Source organism: Sphaeramia orbicularis, chromosome 5 (genome assembly GCF_902148855.1).
Source record: "Sphaeramia orbicularis chromosome 5, fSphaOr1.1, whole genome shotgun sequence".
Taxonomy (NCBI): Eukaryota; Metazoa; Chordata; class Actinopteri; order Kurtiformes; family Apogonidae; genus Sphaeramia; species Sphaeramia orbicularis.
The window spans coordinates 30,250,478-30,266,228 of record NC_043961.1 but is presented as its reverse complement, the minus strand read 5'-3'; the positions used below and the strand labels follow the sequence as shown (position 1 = coordinate 30,266,228).

The 15,751-nt window shown below is 34.7% G+C and overlaps 1 protein-coding gene across 3 annotated transcripts in view; it reads left to right on the top strand.

Moving 5' to 3' along the window:
* Positions 1-10,492: 10,492 nt before the first annotated feature.
* rad18 (RAD18 E3 ubiquitin protein ligase) overlaps positions 10,493-15,751 on the top strand; it is a 28,525-nt gene continuing 23,266 nt past the window's right edge. For 2 of the 3 annotated variants that reach the window (XM_030134913.1, XM_030134912.1), the window contains exons 1-4: positions 10,493-10,628; positions 11,635-11,713; positions 12,267-12,328; positions 12,415-12,485. In XM_030134913.1, the coding sequence (XP_029990773.1) occupies positions 10,578-10,628; positions 11,635-11,713; positions 12,267-12,328; positions 12,415-12,485 (263 nt within the window). In that variant the 5' untranslated portion in view covers positions 10,493-10,577. Of the gene's footprint in view, positions 10,629-11,634; positions 11,714-12,266; positions 12,329-12,414; positions 12,486-15,510; positions 15,610-15,751 lie in introns of those variants that run through there. The other variant, XM_030134914.1, reaches the window with a different exon arrangement.

Below are 15,751 nucleotides of genomic sequence, written 5' to 3'. Positions count from 1 at the left end.
TTAATAACAAGTAAATAACTACTGGAAGTGGACTTCAGAGGTTTGTGTTTTACTCAGTGGATGTGACACACGGCATTTTGGTTTGTCTCATTTTTAAATTTTTTTTTTTAACCACATACAACTGCAGAATCGACCTTTTATTTATTTATTTATTTATTTTAGCTTTTACTGCATATATCTGAAGTGATTAACAAAGAGGTGAAAGCTATTTTAACCGAAAGAAAGCTATTTTGGTGATTTTAGGAGCTGTGAGTTATGTTAGTGCCTATTCACACAATGAATGACATGTAGGTTATTCAATATCGATTAACAATTTACAAATCAAGACATCAATAAGTACATCTAGGATGCTTTCTCCAAGAATTGATTTGTGAGCAAATTGGGTTTACAAGCAATCCCTTGTGTGTTTAATATTGGCAAGTGTAGCTCATAGTGTAGGGATTGTAGTTGTGCAAATTGTTCAGTATAACTAAGGTAGAGGAAGTGTTCTGATGATGTATGCAGTGTCCTGATACATAGAAAATGAAGAAGAAAAGTCAAATAAGCTACCAGCACACACAATTCTTACCCTTTCCTTTCATAGAAGTTGTTTTATGCCTTTCTACAATGAGGCATGCTTCATCAATGAAGAACAGATGCTACGTCTGTTGAAAAATAAGTTGCATAAGCTGTCTCAAGTGGCCTAATTTGGCTTATCTTCCATTATTATTAATACGCAAATGAGAGTAAACTCTTCATTAACACATAATGTCTTTGTGTAAGTCACATCAGAACAAAATTATCATAAGTTCCTGTTCCAACCTTCACCTTCTCTGCCGTCAGCTGAACAGCATTACAATAATTAATGGTGAAGCAGTTACACTCTTCAGTTAAAGTCCCTGAGGAGCACTGATGAGCTGTAATTCATTCATCTCAATAAGCAGGATAAAACCATGTAAACAAATGACAGTGGCGCTTTAGTGAGTTCAAGCATTATCATAATGCATTTTATAGTATGCTGAATTTTGATCGCTATACTTGATGAGAGGTACATGAAAAAAGCAGTAGATAAAAGAACTAAATGGATAATACTAGGGACAAGGAAAATGTAAAATCACAATTCATAAAAGAGAGTTCATGTTTTTATTAATTTGAGAATTTGAGAAGACTTGAATGTGTAATAATTTGGTGATTGATAATGAAACATGAAAACTACAGGGTGTCCCATAAGTCTCCATACATAGGAGACATAATACATTCCATACATATATGGTTCTAACATGTATTTCTTTATATTTCTTCTTTATAGTTCTTCAGCAGTGGAGGACATGCACTGAAATGTGTTCCCGACAAAATGGCAGTCATATAGAGCATATTATATAAATAAAAATGGTTTATGTCAAGAAACATTTATTTTTCCTATGTATGGAGACTTATGGGGCACCCTGTAGTTACATCATCATGAGAAATCTGCTCACCCATTATTTCCAGCATTTTCTACATTTTCTTTATTTTTACAGGACATTCTAAACATGGTTCATTTAACAGAGCAGTTTGTAAAACTATAATTGTGAAAAATGTCAGCACTTACCTCAGTAATTATACTTTCAGAAGCTTCACTGTTGTCTTAGTGCCTTGCTCAAGAATACACTTATGTGATGCCTGATGAATGTGGGCACCAAGGACCTTACAGTTAAAAGAAAGTCTAGATCAGATTGGGTTATTTCTGGCAGACAAGAAAGAGGGGAATTTTCTAAGAAAAGATTAGAACATAAGGTTCTTTTATTTTTTATATTCTGCTTGTCTCAGTGTGTCAGGCAGAGATCAGAGTGTTGCAGAGATTCCCCAAATATTTAATACTTCATGCTTTAGGGCAATCAATAATTTTTCTTTGATGTATTTTCTCGACAAATTCTGACACTAGAAATGGTTAATATCTTACCAGTTTCTCATTGCTTTATAAATCCTTGTGATCCGCTTCATTACATGTGAACAAAAGGGGAGGCGAAGGGTCATTTTACTTCCAAGGTTATAGCAGAAGGCAACACCTCTGATTCAGTGACATTTCCAACGATGTCTGTATCTTTGATGTGCAGGGTGCAGCGGGCGCGTACATATAGCATGCATAATAAGTTCAACTCGAAGGCACAGACACAGCCACCATGGTTGTTTTCACTGTTCATGACCATGCCTACAGACATCACATTAAAGGTTACATGACAAATCACACATGCAAACACAGGATCAGTACATTTGATTCTACAAATGTATACATCTTTACAACAAAAACATGAACATTAAAGATCTCACAATTTGCAGTTAGTTATTTATATTTATGATGTTTTTGCAGTGGCATATTATGAGAAAATTTCAAAGTTTTTTTTTTTTTTTTTTTTTTCAGAGAAGACTTAACACTTCTGATGCTGACAGAGAATGAGGCAGAGTAGACCCAACATTAGCCAAACACTCTTGGACAATGTGTGGGTCACTGATGCAGGCAAAAAGAAATGATAATGTGATTAGTTACAATAAGAATTCTGCTGACAGCTATTTGCAGGATAGGGAGACAGTATTAGATTTTATTTGTTGCCACAGTTAATTAAATGACCTTTCAGTTCACTGATGTCAATTTTCCTTAAAAGCAGACCTCAAACCACCTCAGCCCAGTTTTATTTTGTTTGTTTGTTTCTTTATGGAAATCATACAATTCAGAGACATGGGTTTTTTCTTGTTCGTTGTCTTTATGTTACACTGGATTCATAAAAAAAAATGGAATAAAAATGACTACAATATACACGGTTTGAAATTCAGAGTCACTGTCCTGGTGAGTATGGGGGCTAAGGTGCCGTGAAGTGGCATTTCTAACAAATATTACTGTCTGCCTGACAATAATCCCTCTCCCTCTGATCCATCCTTTCTCTGTTCTGTTCCTTTATACATGATTTATTCTGAACTCAAAACCAATTCAGACACAGTGAGATCAATCACATGTAAGTTACATTTGATACATGCATTTTAAAGAAAAAGGTTAAGAATATGGAAGTGAAAATACACTTAAAATATACCAATAAATTACTAATGAAGGAAATGAATCATGTGTGAAGTCATACTCCTAAAATAAATATCTGTCCACGTCTTACAATAATTTATTCTGGCAAATTTTCAAAGAGCACTTGCATATCAAGGCCAAGGCTGCTGATATGAAAGCCTGCCAACTCAATGAACAGAACTTTGGCTAAAATTGTCAATAAGTAACTACAACATCTTTATTTTGATAATAACTTCAATCAGTAGTAATTCTGTTAGATATAAGCTTTAATTAAATTTCAGCATAACTGTTTATATTAGGACAGTTCCATTACAATTGAAATCACTGCAGTAAAAGACACTACAACCAATATGTGAGACAGAAACACCCAAATACATTAATGTGAATATTTTTTGGGGACAGAGGCTCTTGTACATTCTGTTCTAAGTGAGGAAGAAATGGAGATAGGGGTATTGTTCTTTTTTGGCTCTTGCTGCAAAGACGGAACTTTAGCCACATGTGAACAATAGAAGCGGTGCAGGTATAACACATGAAAAATTAATCAAGAATTAATCACTAAAACAGAGCACTATCTTCAGCATCTTCAAGGTTATCTGGCCTGTTACAGGTTATTGTTCACACTAGACGCAACTCCATCCTCATGTGTGGTTGCATATTTCCCACAATTCTAACCATTGTTAGGAGCTCAGACAGGTCCCACTCTGCACTGGGTAACAGGGTTGGGTGACTCACTTGCTAAGGGCCTCATTAGCTCATGATGTACATGCAGGATAGTGAACAGTATAACACAGAGGAGTCAAAGCCCAGTGCAGTCCTCTGGGGTGTGTTCCTCTCAGTCTACAGTGTGTCCATGTCAGGGATCATATAGTTAATGTGTAGGTACACATAAGCTTGTGGACTAAATGTTAAGCTTTGCAGTTGTATACCCTGCAAATCATTTTCACATGCAACATGACATTAGCAAAATCCTATTTTGAGGGGAAATATATAGGCTTTGGATGGATTCTGTGTCACACGAAGGCCTGTACGTCCCTGGGCATAAGAAGATTAATGAATATGATGCAGTGATCTACGTTTGTCTGAAGTTGCTTTGGGCTCAAATTTAAGGATAAAGGCAATACTGTCTGAAGCTGCATAGTTTCATCATCTGAACTGTATTTCATCTGCAGCTAAAGGCCACTACAAAGCTGCATAAAATCATCAATCTGAAGCTCCAGTTAAGTTTCTTTAATAATTTTCTTATGTGTGATGCTTGTTCTATTCCACATCAAAGTACTACAAAGTTCACCAAAGAAAAGCTGAATAAGATTTTAACACAGCTGTTTTCCTCATGTGGCTTACGTTGTTCGGCAGATGCTTTGTGACATTGCAAAGGATGGTTCATTTGGAGTTTTTCAAACTGAAATCAAAGTCAAAAAGTAACATAATAGTATTAGAATGTTTGCAAAGGAAAAATGTTTTTTATGCTTTAAAATATCTTTGCAAATGAGTGAGATTTTTTTCCCAGTAATTCAGCAATTTACAGATTATTAGTAATTAGGACTAATCCATAAACTTTATTTTCTATTTCTCTGCTCTTTCATGTACAGTCAGCTTGTCAGGGTACAGGGGTATGCAGCAGTATTTGGAAAGATATTTTCTCTGTCATGGTAATGACACAATAATGTTTTCTCCATGTGATACCAAAGTTAGAAGAAGCCAAGAGTAATGAAAAAAGAACTTGATGACAGGTTCAGTCTAACGAAATATCAGAAAACATTTAATGTACTGTAGATAATCCCTAAACACACAGAATCAGTAACACAACTCTGCTCTGAAAAGTGCATTTAAAAATTCCAGACTGAAGATTGGGATAAACCTGTAACATAATACCTGAAAACCTGAAAGTGAGCGTCTCACAGACTTTCACTACATTATGTCATCTTGCTAATAAGCATATAATTACTGCTCCACTGAGCATCCAAAAATTAAATTTATCTTTTCCAAACCCTGCAGAATGCCTCAGCAGAGTGCTGGAAGAGGACGGAGCCTGGTCAAAGTCCAGTGTGAAGCCTTTAAATCTGTTCCACATTAATCATGTGTCAGTTGAGGTGCCTGTGTTATGTATTATGCATTCTGTATGTGTATGTACAGTAGTTTGTATTTTGTTGTGCTTCAAAACAGCTTGGTGCAGAAATGTATTCATTCTGAGCAGGTTCACAGAATTCAAAGCCATAGCTATGCCTTGTGAATGAAATAAGTGGCTGAATACAAATAAACACACGGCCCAAAGAATAAAGACTTCAGTCCAATCACGAAAACAGAAAAACAGCTGCAATAATATCTTCTGTCTGAATGATTTGAATTCATCAGACTGACATAATCACTGAAAGAAGGAGGTTGGATGGCTTTGACATTTACAATTTAATTGACACATGACATATTTAGAATGATGGTCTTCTACGGTGCATGACACTGGTCACAAAAAATAAGAAATAATAGCGTAAAAAGATAACAGACACCAGGCTGTGACAAAGGCTTGTCATTTTCTGTGACACTTGCTGTGCTAAATGCCAAACACCTGCAGCAAATGAATCTGTAAACTGAAAGACCTGAAAGGCAAATCATTTTTCTCTCTGCAGGGAAAAAAACCTTATTACCAAATTGTCTGGTAGTGCTATAGAGACCATTTGGAAAAAGTCATCTATGCTTTGGCAACACAGTGATTTAACTGGCCAGAAACTCTGGGGGTTGCATCCTCAAAACCAGGAAAAATGTAATTACTGCACATAAATGCCTCTGGATAGTCAGCATGAATAATTACATCCAAGAACACATGTGACATGGTCCAACATAAATACATTTGCATGATTATGTTTCACTGATTGATTCAAGAGTCTAATGAAAAAGCGTATTCTTAAACAACTGTAACTAACAAGTGTTCTATATTTTAATGTTTTTTTCATGTTGCATCCCTTGATGACTAATGTACAGCACATTGACATATTTGCATACCTTCAACACAGTGCCTATGGTTGTTTCTGCATTGCTGAATTATTAGTTCAATGTTCTTGCAAGCAGCGAAGAGGACGTAATTTGCTGCTGGCATGTGTCAAAGACGACCTACTCTGGTTTCACACTACTTTAATTTTTTTTTAATGCGCAATCTCAAAAGGCTCAAATAAGGCTCGCCCTCAGACTGATTGGCAGGCCTATCAGAAAAATACATTTTTAATTAAGTCATGAATGCTACATGAAAATTATAATGGTATGTTCACTGCAGTAATAACCGTAAACAATGCAGGAAAAATGTTAGATATAAGGCCTTGAAAGTGTGATCAGCATGCTTTGGTGACATTAGCAGGACTCAGCTGCAGGCATTCAAATAATCTAATTCCACAGCCTAGATGAGGAATAATAAGAATCTACAAAGCATTGGTCCTATACACTTAACATGCAATATACAGTACATGCATGTCCTGGGACCAATGAATCTCTGAAGGCAGAAATATGGGCTACTCAGGGTCTTGATAAGGACACAAGATCAATTGTATTGAAGAGTGTAATGGCCACTCTTCACAACCCGTGAACTGATAGCTGGAATGCATGTTCTCTTGTGATAAAATCTGACTTTTGTGCTGCAGAGAAGTAAAACAAAATTTAAAATTGTTTACTGACTTAGTATTTTTTCAGTCATTACCATTTGCAAAGCATGTACTCTCAGTTTCTTGTCTGTTCTCAAGACTCTATGTTTATTTTAATTTCAGTGATTTTCATGGCCCTCTTATGGTGCAATTCACCCATTAGTAGTAAACAGTTTGAGAGTGAAATTATAGGGTTACCAGAAAATCTTAAAACTCCACTTAACCATTCTCATATAAAAACAGCAACAGAAAATACAATATTAACACAAGGACTAATAAAAACAAGGATTATTTTCAACAGGTTACCATGGGCCCCTGAGCTGGGAAGTTCTCATCTGTAAGTTCCTGTAAAAACAGTTAAAGTCAAACACCCATGATGTGTTTTTTCTTGTAAACTTGGACATAGTTATTATATTCTTGTCTTTTCTTGTCATCCAGGTTCAATTGTATCCTCATAAACCTTAATAAAGACTAACATGGATGTCTTGGTACAGAAACCAGGATTAAGTCTGATGTTATGGAATACTCATTTTCCAGTCTCAGATTTCCTGGGTGAAAACATAAATCTTAAATTTGAAGGGATGGGCCCAGTTCATCAAATGAATGCAAACATCTGCAAAAGTATTAAATTGTTTTGTAGTCTTCCCACCACTCAATGTAATTCCCCGTAGTGTTAGAAAAAATGTAATATGTGCAAAGTGTTTCTGTTTGCTTAACTGCTCACTGAAGCTCATCCATGTGACTCGAGTAATACTAAAATAAATATTAGAATGTTTAACATGGGCTCACTTCGGCTCATCAACAAAATTTTAATCTACAGTCAGGCTCACCTTTAAAAAGTTTGCATCATTTTCATTATGTAAAAATACTAGAGACAGATTAAAGCCAGTCACAAACAATGTTGGTTGGTAAAGCATAGTTCCAAATAGTGGCCACAGTTACTGACTTTGAGGGAAAATAGTAGTTTAAAGACTAGAATATTCACACTTAGAGTTGCATAGATCAGTGTGATTAGTTTGATATTCATATTCAGATGTAACTTATGTAAGCTTTTATCGGTTTGATTTTGCTGTTCAATTCGGCAGTTATCAAGTTTCAACTGTTTGATATTAGTTGATTAATCTATATACTACTACTACTACTACAACAACAACTACTACTACTAATAATCATCATCATCATCATCATCACTGACTTGTTCATTTGTAAAATAAAAAAATAAAAAATAAATAAAAATAAATAAAATACAATATAATTGCAGAAAAAAATTATTAGACCACCCTTGTTTTCTTCAATTTCTTGTTCATTTTAATGCCTGGTACAATTAAAGGTACATTTGTTTGGGCAAATATAATGATGACAACAAAAAAAGCTCATAAGAGTTTCATTTAAGAGCTGATGTCTAGCCATTTTCCAAGATTTTCTTAATAATAACCAAAATCACTTCAGTTTTTACATCAATATCTATGGCATTGTACTGACAAAAACAGTGCTTTTAGGCATTCCATGTTTTCTTTTCTGTCTGTTTTAGTCACATGATACACACAGGAGTTAGTACTTGATTGTATAACCACTGTTTTTGATGACTTTTGATAGTCTAATAATTTTTTCCGCGTGACACAGTGGAAACTACGTTCAGCCTTTAACCCTTTCATGCAAAGTGGTCACTCCAGTGGACAGTTACTCTCCAGCTGTTCTCTTCTATATTAATGGATTTTATTGTTTTAGTTCCATTTCAGCCAACACAGTGGACACCTATGCATCATCCCATACACTGCAATTCATACAATTACTGTAACTGTGCTGTTCTAAATAAACCTGATTTGCATTAACATGTTTGAGTGTGAATCAGTTGCTTGTTATTGTTATTAGACTGTAGTTTGTTTGTTTTTTGCATATTATCCATGAAGTGAGTAATAACTAATATTAGAGTGTGTTAAAATGTGACAAACACCAGATTAACAGCATTTTTAAAAATTCATAGTTTTCACTCAGTATATCAGTAAATATATATTTCTTTGCTTCAAAAATTAAATGCATGGTATCCAGCTGAGTGGATATATTTGCAACTCCATGAAAAATAGGTTAATAAAAAAATAATAATTTCAATTGCATTGTTTTTTTCATGCCTAAAGAGGAATAAAAACACTCAGGAAAAATAACTTGATTAGGGTCAAAACACTGTATTCAAAATCTCTCTGACGGGACATTTTAGAGACAATTTGACCCACATTTTTACTTTTAAATTCATTTTTGCTTTAGTTGGACCATAAGGGATTATCCAAAACAAAGAGCTACTTTGTATTGGAATAAATGTTGGAATGGCAATCAATTAAAGTTCGCTCTCTGACGGAACATCACTGTGTTTGGACCCATTAAGGTTCTCATAATTCATGCATGAAAGGGTTAAACAGATCATAGTTATGAAGGACATAGACTACACTAAAGTATACATGGTTACTACAATGTACTAATGTACCATATTAATTAATAAAATCTCCACTTGCATAAAGGCTTTTGATTCACCATTTTGCAGATAACATTTTTATTCACATCACAGACATTGCAGATACATACATACGTACATACATACATACATACATACATACATATTAGAATTGCCATCACATGCATCGCACATGCAATATTACAGGACATCACACACCCACTCAACCATCATTTCCAACTCCTCTTATCTAGAAGATTCAGCAGCATCTCATGCAACAAGGCTCATTTCAGCAGAAGCCTAATACCCTCAGCCATCTCCACCTTACACAAAACAAAACCATACACACAACACACTTTACATGCTTCCCCAGTCTCTTTTAAGCTGCATTCACATTCGCACACATACAATCACAAAACAAAGCAGTCACAAAATCTTAAAGTCAGCATAATCACAATTATCTATTACACCTAGTCCATATATTGCACCCTGCCCTCCAAGATACAATAAATAGAATAAATATAATTAATACAAGTTGATTTAAAAAGGGTGGGAGTAATTTAATTCCTAAAAGAGTAAATATTTTAAAAGCATTGGAACACATAAATAGTAAGAACATGGGTAGTTTTCAAAGCCAGACCTGAGGCAAGAGTGGATAAAAGAAGAGTCCATTAACCCTTGCATGCACGAATTATGAGAACCTTAATCAAATTTTTTTCCTGAGTGTTTTTATTCCTCTTTGGGCATGAAAAAAACAATGCAATTGAAAATTTTCTTCTGAAAAATAAATTAAAAAATTACAAAAATTAAAAAAAAAATTTAAAAAACATAAAAAAAAAAATAATAATGAAAAAAAAATTCTTATGAGCGTATTTTTCATGAAGTTGCAAAAATGACCACTCAGCTGGACACCACACGTTTAATTTTTGACGCACAGAAACATGTATTTACTGTGTGAAAACTGTGGGGAGGGCTTGTGATTCTGGGGGTTTATGCTCAGGAGAGATCTACATAATGTTACCAATTCATGCCAGAAAAGATATGTAGTGTCTTAAAACTTTAATAAAGATATGTGTAAAAACAAACAAACAAACAAAAAAAAAAAAACAGAATCCATGAATATACAAGTGAACAGCTGTAGAATAGCTGTCCACTGTAGTGACCACTAGCCATAAAAGGGTTAATCAAAGCTTATTTAACAGTGCAAACTAACTAACTTATCTTATGAAGTAAATTTAGAGGGTACTTTTAGTTTTACTCATTCTTTTAGGGAGACAAAAATGCTGTATTTAAATGCAGACTTCTCTTGTTAAATTTCCGGTAGTATTTGTTAAATCTCTTAATGTGGTACTAGTCCGCGCACTGATTTGCAGCGGAAGTTGTGATGACGTAACACGCATTTTGCATCCTTTGAGCGGGACAGCGTTTGTTTAGCTAATGCTAATGCTAAAAGTTGCTTGTTTCTTTTTACTTAACAGACATGGCGTTTCACATGGACGCTGACTTACCACCTGGTCTTGCGTGTCTCAAAGTAAGCTTTAAACTGATATTTAGATACTATTCACATGCTAACATCATGTGCAGGTTAATTACTTATCTGTAGCGGCTAACTCCCCCTAAGAGAATAACTAAGCTAAGCTCCACGGCAAATGACAGATTGGATTTATCTTTACAGTTGTTGGTAATCTTTCAGGAGGTTTTACAGAAAGGTGTTGAATTGTTACTGTACCTGGTGTGCAGACATTAGGTGATGTTCATGTAAGATTAGTTAGCCAACGGTAAAACATAGCTCCAATAAACAACCTCTCTTATAATACTATTGCTTCTATTAACGTTAAGTTCAGTTAATGCTAAATTCACAGAAACGTGTTGCCTTAGTAACCTAGTAGGTCTGAATGTTAACCGTTTACTAACAGTTTTTATCTGCTAGTTTAGCTATATCCATATGAGCTTAGCTTTGATTGTGTTATGTTGTAATGTTATGCTGTCAAGTGTTGATTGTTTATAGGCTAGCTTATACTTAGTTTGTTTCAAATGTGCACTATAACGTTTTTAGGAAGTGCCATGTACAATACTGTTATAAAATACACTAGTACAAAATGTATATAAAGCACCTGCACTCCATATCGTCTACATTTTAAGCGCTTCAAAAGAACCTTTTGAAAGAGAGGCTTTGACTTAGCTGTCAGTGTACCCTTCACTATACTTATACATGGGCATTCATTGGTAAATAGTGCCTCTGTTTGAATATCGACAGAGCTGTAGCCATTAATTGATCAATAATGGAAGAACCAAATGGACAACTGTTTGATTCCTGATTTTCTCACTGACCTCCACTTCTTTGTCGATATCCTCAGCTGTTAATAAAAGTTAAACAACTGTTGGGAATATTGAATGAAAGTAAGCGTTAATTGCAGTCATAAGTATGTGTGTGGTAAATCTTGGACCAACAGTGCGTGTAAGGGAATTTGGATTTTTTTCTCCTCTTTTATATTTGTTTAGTTTTGCTAAAAAATAGTGGTTTTCTTTATTTACAGAATGTTGATACCCTGCTTCGGTGTCCCATTTGCTTTGACTTTCTCAACATTTCCATGATGACTAAATGCTCCCATAACTGTAAGTAACATAAAAAATGGATTGAGCTTTAAATCCAGCCGCTGACCACAACTCTGACATTGATACATAAAGCTAATCTGTTGTAGGGTTGGTCTTATTTTCACTTTTTCATCTATTTTTCTAACTTATGTCTTTATAGCATTCATGTCAATAGCAAAGGTCAGTAGATTAGTGCATTTATTTCAGGCAATTTACAGCGATAGTCTAAATTAGTCAACATCAACTTGCAGAGATTGTGTAACATGTTTTGCTGCTGCTGAGGAAATACTGACAAAGAATTTCCGTGGGTCCAGCTTATTGAAGTCCAACATATGAGTCAGATTTACATAGTAGCTTTAGAAGTATGTTAGCGTGTAAAAACAGCAACAACAAAAACATTCACATGCAGCCTTAGCCTACAGAAACCACAGCAAATGAAATACAAACTGGTTATAGTTTGGTTGTAACTGGCCCACATTTAACAAGAAGTGTGGAAAATAAAAACTGATTCCTATTGTTTATATACTTGATGCTAGTCAAGTATAACATAACTTGAATTGGCTTTTTCTTTTAGTTTGCTCCTTGTGCATCAGGAAATTCTTTTCCTATAAGTTGCAGTGCCCTGTTTGCAATGTGGTAAGTATGATTGTTATCCTAGATGTACAGTAATGCCTGTTTACAGAAGATAAACAAAGATAAAACATTCTTTCTTTTTGTTTTAGGAAGCAACAGAGCAAGATTTAAGAAACAACCGTTTACTGGATGAATTGGTCATAAGCTTTCAAACTGCAAGGTAATGGCACTTTATCAGTATTTATATGTAATTAAATGAAATAGGCTAGTACACAAATGTACCTGATAGAAACATTAGCGGCAACTGTTTTTAACATAAGTTACTGGGGTGATTGATGTAAAATATAGGCATTGTTGTTTCATGGAATGATCATTGTTTTGAGTCTTTCACTTCTGGAAACATTTGTTAGAGGTGCCACCCACATAATAATTCAAATTTGTCTGAAAAGAAAAATCTGCAGAAAAGGGAACATAGAGTTGTTGGTTCTGAATCAGTAGTTTATACAGAATAGACCATACTGTTGATTTTTAGATAAAGGAAGAGCTTAGTATTTCAAAATAAAATGGACAGAATGGGATTAGATAAGAAAGATGAAGAACAGATCAAGTCAAATAAAGAGAAATAAGCTAGTTCTGCATTTAGTTTGTATTGATAGAATAAAACTGGCAGAGCAGGCACTATTCCTTACTCTACAACTACCTACCCTTTTGCTGTTTCCACCTCACCATCTCTACATTTTGTTTTGTCTTACCTCTAAGAATTAAAGAGCATAAGTATTACCACAGTGTTTTTCAGAGGATCCCTTATTTATTGCCAAGCTTATAGTATGACCACAAGAAACAAATTTCAGTTAACCTCAATTTACTAGCATTAAAGGCACACTTATAATGGCCCTTTTCTAATCTGCTTCTATTTAAGGATTTTCTGTAAATCAAATGGGGATTTGGTTTTTCATCACTGGGGGTCACTCTGGATTCTCCTTCTATTGCCTTATATCCATGTTGTTTAGCTTTAGGGCTGATACTTTTTATTACAGCAGGATGCAAGCATATGGAGCAACATCCACAGCTGGTCTGAGGGAAATTTCCGGTTCTTTCCATTTGTTTTTTTCATGTTTTTCTCTTCTGACTGTTAGGACATTTCATATTACTAATTTTATTGTCCTTTATTGACTCCCCTGGACACTCAATTTCAGTCACTGTTGTCATAGACAGGCTGATTAATGTAGGGCCGTGTTCCTTCAGGCTGACGGTGTTTTTTAGAATAGAAATTAATTAATATGTACAGCATCAAGAAGGGTCACTGTAGCCCTTGGGATCAAACTCTTTAATGAAACCCTTGTGGCTTAATGTCTCGAATATTATTCCCTGTATATCCTTGTACGTCCTCTCACTACTTTGAAATACAAAAGAACAGAAGAGTCATCTCATTAGTGAGGTATCTTTTGTTTAACTACTGCTATTTTTCACAAACAGATAATGGTCTGAGTGGTTAACATTTTAGAGTACCTTACACCATCCAGGAAAAATGCATGAAAATAAGCCTGCTAGACCAGTGTCTCATTTTCTGCTCATCAGTGGGCATTGTCGCTGAAAAATAAATAAATAAACCAAAGCTAAAGTAATTAGAATCACTTCTTAAATGTCTTTGCTGATGTCAACACATTGTCTGAGTACGGTTATCAGTCAGTAAGCCATGATGTTTTCTCCCCTCTATTGATCAACTCAATGTTATCAACACTCCTAAAGGTCTTCCTTCAAACTGCAGACTTTCTGATTGCCATCACTGTAGTGAATGAGTGGATTACACAGCTGCTCTTTCCGCCCTTTTTTAATTTCCTGTTGTCTAGCATTGAGCGTCTGAAAAATGGGATTCCATGATAGGTAACTGTCATAAACTGTTGTTTTTATGTGGGAATATGCTTGTTTCAATCAATTTAGTTTTTAGTGAGTTCCATTTTTATCTAAAATAAATAGACTATGTGTTTCAGGCTGTTTCTGTTTATAGAGTTTACAGATGAGCTGGTGTTTGCGAATTGCTTTAACAAAGCACATGACAGAGAAACTTAATGGAAAACACAGCTGTAATTGCACTAAATGGACAACATGCTGTAGAGGTCAATGTTTGACTCATCCAATTCAGGTCAGAGGTTTTACAGTATTATAGTAACATTTCTTATACCTACAACCCACTTCAGATTATAGAAGTATGCATCCGGACAGATGCACTTATACAGATATTTAGAACTGATAAACACTTGCAGCAAAAATGTAAATAAAATGTTAATGTACAGCAACTCCCCAACAAATTGCCTTCAACTGCCTTTAAGATGATGTTCATATAAAGTAACAACATTATAACTGAGTAATATTTTAACCACTTTAATTGTCAGTTTTCACATTAAACTAGAGAGATTCTAAAGTAGTAGTATTCATGTAATAAATGACTGTTTTTTTCCCCTCATTTTGGTGTTGATTGACTACTACTGATTTAGAACCAAAGTAGTTCATTTTAAAGGGACTTATATGATCAGATATTCCATTAAAAATAATGAAATTGATCATTGTAAAACTGCTGAATGTTGGATCCAGTAATTGTTTAAGTTGATAATTAGTTGATTCCTATTAATAGCCCAGTTTAATTTAATTAGTCTTAAGTAATTTAAGAGTGTATTGACTGGCTCTTTGGTTTATGCAGGTCTAGTCCTGGGTGATCAATGAGCTGTTTAAAAGAATGCATGAACTTGTGCTTCATTGTCTTACAGTAGACCTCTCAAATCAGCATTTTTTGGAGTTTAAAAATCCCAATCAAGTGATAGTTTTGAATGCACTTGTTTCTTACTTGTAGTCACTCAATTAGTCTGAGTCTAGAATGTTTAAATGCATTTGCAGTCATTGGAATCAGTTTTAATCTTAATACCTGGAAACATATAGTCTAGTAAATAATAGCCTTAGTCTTTTTCCTCTCTCTAAATCATTGTGGAAGTAATCAGATCAAAGTATAATCTATGTTTAGATCTGTTGCAGCTTATCCTTTTCCTCCTGAATTGGGGGAATCATGTTCATCTCATATGTTCTGACCTCTGTTGTAGTTAAATTCACTTCAATTTTTAACTGTTTTTATTATTCTGTCATCTGTAATTACTGGACATTTAAGTATCTTTAAAAAAGTTTTTCATAGTGGCTAAAAGATTTTTTCTTTTTTTTTTTTTTAATAAATTGGAAGTCATACCTGGATGAATGTAGCTGTGATCCAGATGGATGGTGGGAGGGAGCATATGTCTAAGAGATCTTTGAGGAGAGAGAAGGCGTTTCCACATGATATTTGTCACCAAGAGGCTTTGGCAAGTGTTTGTGTACGTGTGTGAATCTGCTCTAATGGGGACAGTAGGTACAAATAAAAGTTTTAAATAGGAAAGCAGAACATCACACACCTCATTGGTTCCATTTTATTGCCAAGTAATGGCCTCACTGCAATTTGTTTGC